Source organism: Phyllobates terribilis, unplaced genomic scaffold (assembly GCF_046119375.1).
Source record: "Phyllobates terribilis strain yellow unplaced genomic scaffold, ASM4611937v1 Scaffold_7__3_contigs__length_470593459, whole genome shotgun sequence".
Lineage (NCBI taxonomy): Eukaryota > Metazoa > Chordata > Amphibia > Anura > Dendrobatidae > Phyllobates > Phyllobates terribilis.
The window spans coordinates 413,906,090-413,908,723 of NW_027362767.1; the positions used below are offsets into that span (position 1 = coordinate 413,906,090).

The 2,634-nt window shown below is 36.0% G+C and overlaps 1 protein-coding gene across 1 annotated transcript; it reads right to left on the reverse strand.

Moving 5' to 3' along the window:
• Positions 1 to 1,285: 1,285 nt before the first annotated feature.
• Positions 1,286 to 2,197, reverse strand: LOC141155569 (olfactory receptor 5B12-like). The gene has a single exon (XM_073642438.1). It carries the CDS (start codon positions 2,195 to 2,197, stop codon positions 1,286 to 1,288), a length of 912 nt encoding a protein of 303 aa, XP_073498539.1.
• Positions 2,198 to 2,634: the final 437 nt, after the last annotated feature.

Genomic DNA, 2,634 nt, shown 5'->3' on the forward strand with positions numbered 1-2,634 from the left:
ACATCATGTTTTTCCATATATTTTCACTGTGAACCTAATTCTCTGTCTAGTGAAAAACAAAAATATATAGATGCTTGTGTAAGAAAAAGGCGTATGTCTATTAAAGTGGATCAGTCACCACATTTTACAGTACAAACTGCATACATTAAAAAATGAATTTCTTATACCTGATAAGGATAGTATTATTAAAGAGTAACCATCACCTCTTGGAAAACTTCATGAAGTAATAAGAGACCAAAATAATAAAAAAAAATGTCTCTAGAAAAACTACAAAATCAAGTCTAATTTAATAAAAATAGTTCAGGGCCTTTTAAAAGTTATTTTCAATTGGTCTCTTAAGCAGCTCAGAGCTATGCAGTCTCCTTATAGTCTCCTTACTTCCTGGTTTCTGGCAGGGTGGGCTCTCCTCCTTGAGTGAGAGTTCTGGTAAATAGCAGAGCTGTGATATTAGTAGGGCTATAAAGCTCAGCACAAGTTCTGCTGTAATACATTCAGCTATCAGTGGTTTGTTCTGGAGTATACACTGCAATCAGTATATTTACACATAGAGAATAACAAACACACAGCTCCGGACAGTGAGAGCCATGATTAGGAGAACTGCTCTGAAAACTGTGGGTTGGTGATTTTGCAAGATTTAAGAATCTCAGAAGCTGAGATAGAGGAGAAAGAAGGTGAGCTGCTGGCTAACTGCTGTTTAAAAATAAAAGGACTGGAGTGATGTGGCTGAGATATTAAGAGTTAACTTCTATCTGGGAGTGTAAGTATTGGTCACTGTCAACCAGGAACTGGACAGACCCTGGTGGCGAAGTTCCATGTAAACTATCCGTACACTATGAAAGATAAAATATATCATTTTATACATGTTAACAAAATCACCTCCAAGTGATTTATAAAGTGACAATATTACATTTTGCTATTACAATATTACATCTCTCTTACAATAGAACATTTTAATATTTGGATATTACATTATTACATCAGTCTTTTTTTACTTTTGAAGCTGCTGCTTGACATTAAGTACCACTGTCTAACTTGTAACCAGAATCCCCAAGTTCCTCCTTAGCTCTGGTGTCTCCACTTTTATTCCATTGGCCTATGTTCATATCTTTAAATTGATCAATATTAAAATTCTAACAAAGTGAAACTTTTGAACTTTTAGCTACATTATTCTTGATGTAGCGTCGAGTGTAATGCTTTCTAAACAGATTTCTAAAATGCATAATCCCATCCATTTTACAATATCAATATACAATCAAGACTGAATGATTTAAACAGATATGTTACACTAGGGCATACTTCTCATTAGAGAATTTTTTATGTCTTTGTTTTTCAAGCTGTAGATGAGTGGATTTAGCAGAGGGACCACAACCGTGTTGATCAAAGTATAAAGCTTTTCGTAGTCTAGATTGCTGGGTATTAAATACTGAATGATATTTATTGTATAGAGAAGGATGACAATAGTAAGGTGTGAGGAGCATGTGTAGAAGGCCTTAGATCTGCCCATGGTGGTACGGATCTTCATGATTGCAACTATTATAAAAATATAGGGCACAAAAGTGAGAAAAAATGGGAAAACAGAAAAAAGAAGCCACCCTTCAATGAAGAGTAATATATCCAATATTGAGGTGTCACTGCAGGACATCTTCATTAGCAGGATGACATCACAAAAGAAGTGATTTACTTCAATGGAGGTATAACATGTGAAACTTGATAGTAACCAAGCTGGAGGACTTACGAAAAGGAAACCCAATAAAAAGCAAAGAGAAGCCAACGTAATATATGTCCTTTGATTCATAACTAATTGGTATCTCAACGGGATACAAATGGCCACATAACGATCATAGCTCATGGCCGTCAGTATGTACAACTCATGAATTGTGAAGGATCCGGCCACGAAGGACTGGATCATGCACTCATAAAATAAAACCGTTTTATCCCCGGTTATGAAACTGGTGAATATTTTATGTAACACAGAGGTAGTGAAAGAGATGTCAACGATGGACAGGTTGGCCAAATAGAAGTACATTGGAGTGTGGAGATGACGTTCAAAGCAGATCAATTTGAGAATCATCATGTTTCCTCCAAAAATAAGCAAATAGACAAACAGAACTACAACGAAGACCAATATCTGTAATTCTGGGGTATGTGAGAATCCTATCAGGATAAAATATTCAACGATGGTCTTATTCTTGTACATCTGTAGGATCAATTTCTAAGCCTCAAAAATGACCTAAGAGAAGCTTAACGGAACATAAATATAACATGTAATCTACATACAGAATACAGGTATGGAGCTCAATCATGATTTAACCAAAACTGTCCAAATGGGAAAGGTACCAGCAAAAGATGGGATTTTCAGAGCTGCATCCCTCTAGGCCATGTTGGTGTCCTGTCTATCGTTGAAGCTGCACGCATTTTTGTGTGTCAATACATATTTTTAAAAGGGAAACCCAATATATGACAGCTAATATGTGCCTTAATAAAAAAAATTATGCCTCATCTCTGGTGGTAACTGTGAAAGGCAAAAGTGGGAACATGAATGAAGATCACTTTGAGACCAGGAAAAGGAGGAACTCAACCTAAATAATCATACCTTTTGTCGTGAAAGAGCAAGCCTATAGGGAGTGAGAAATA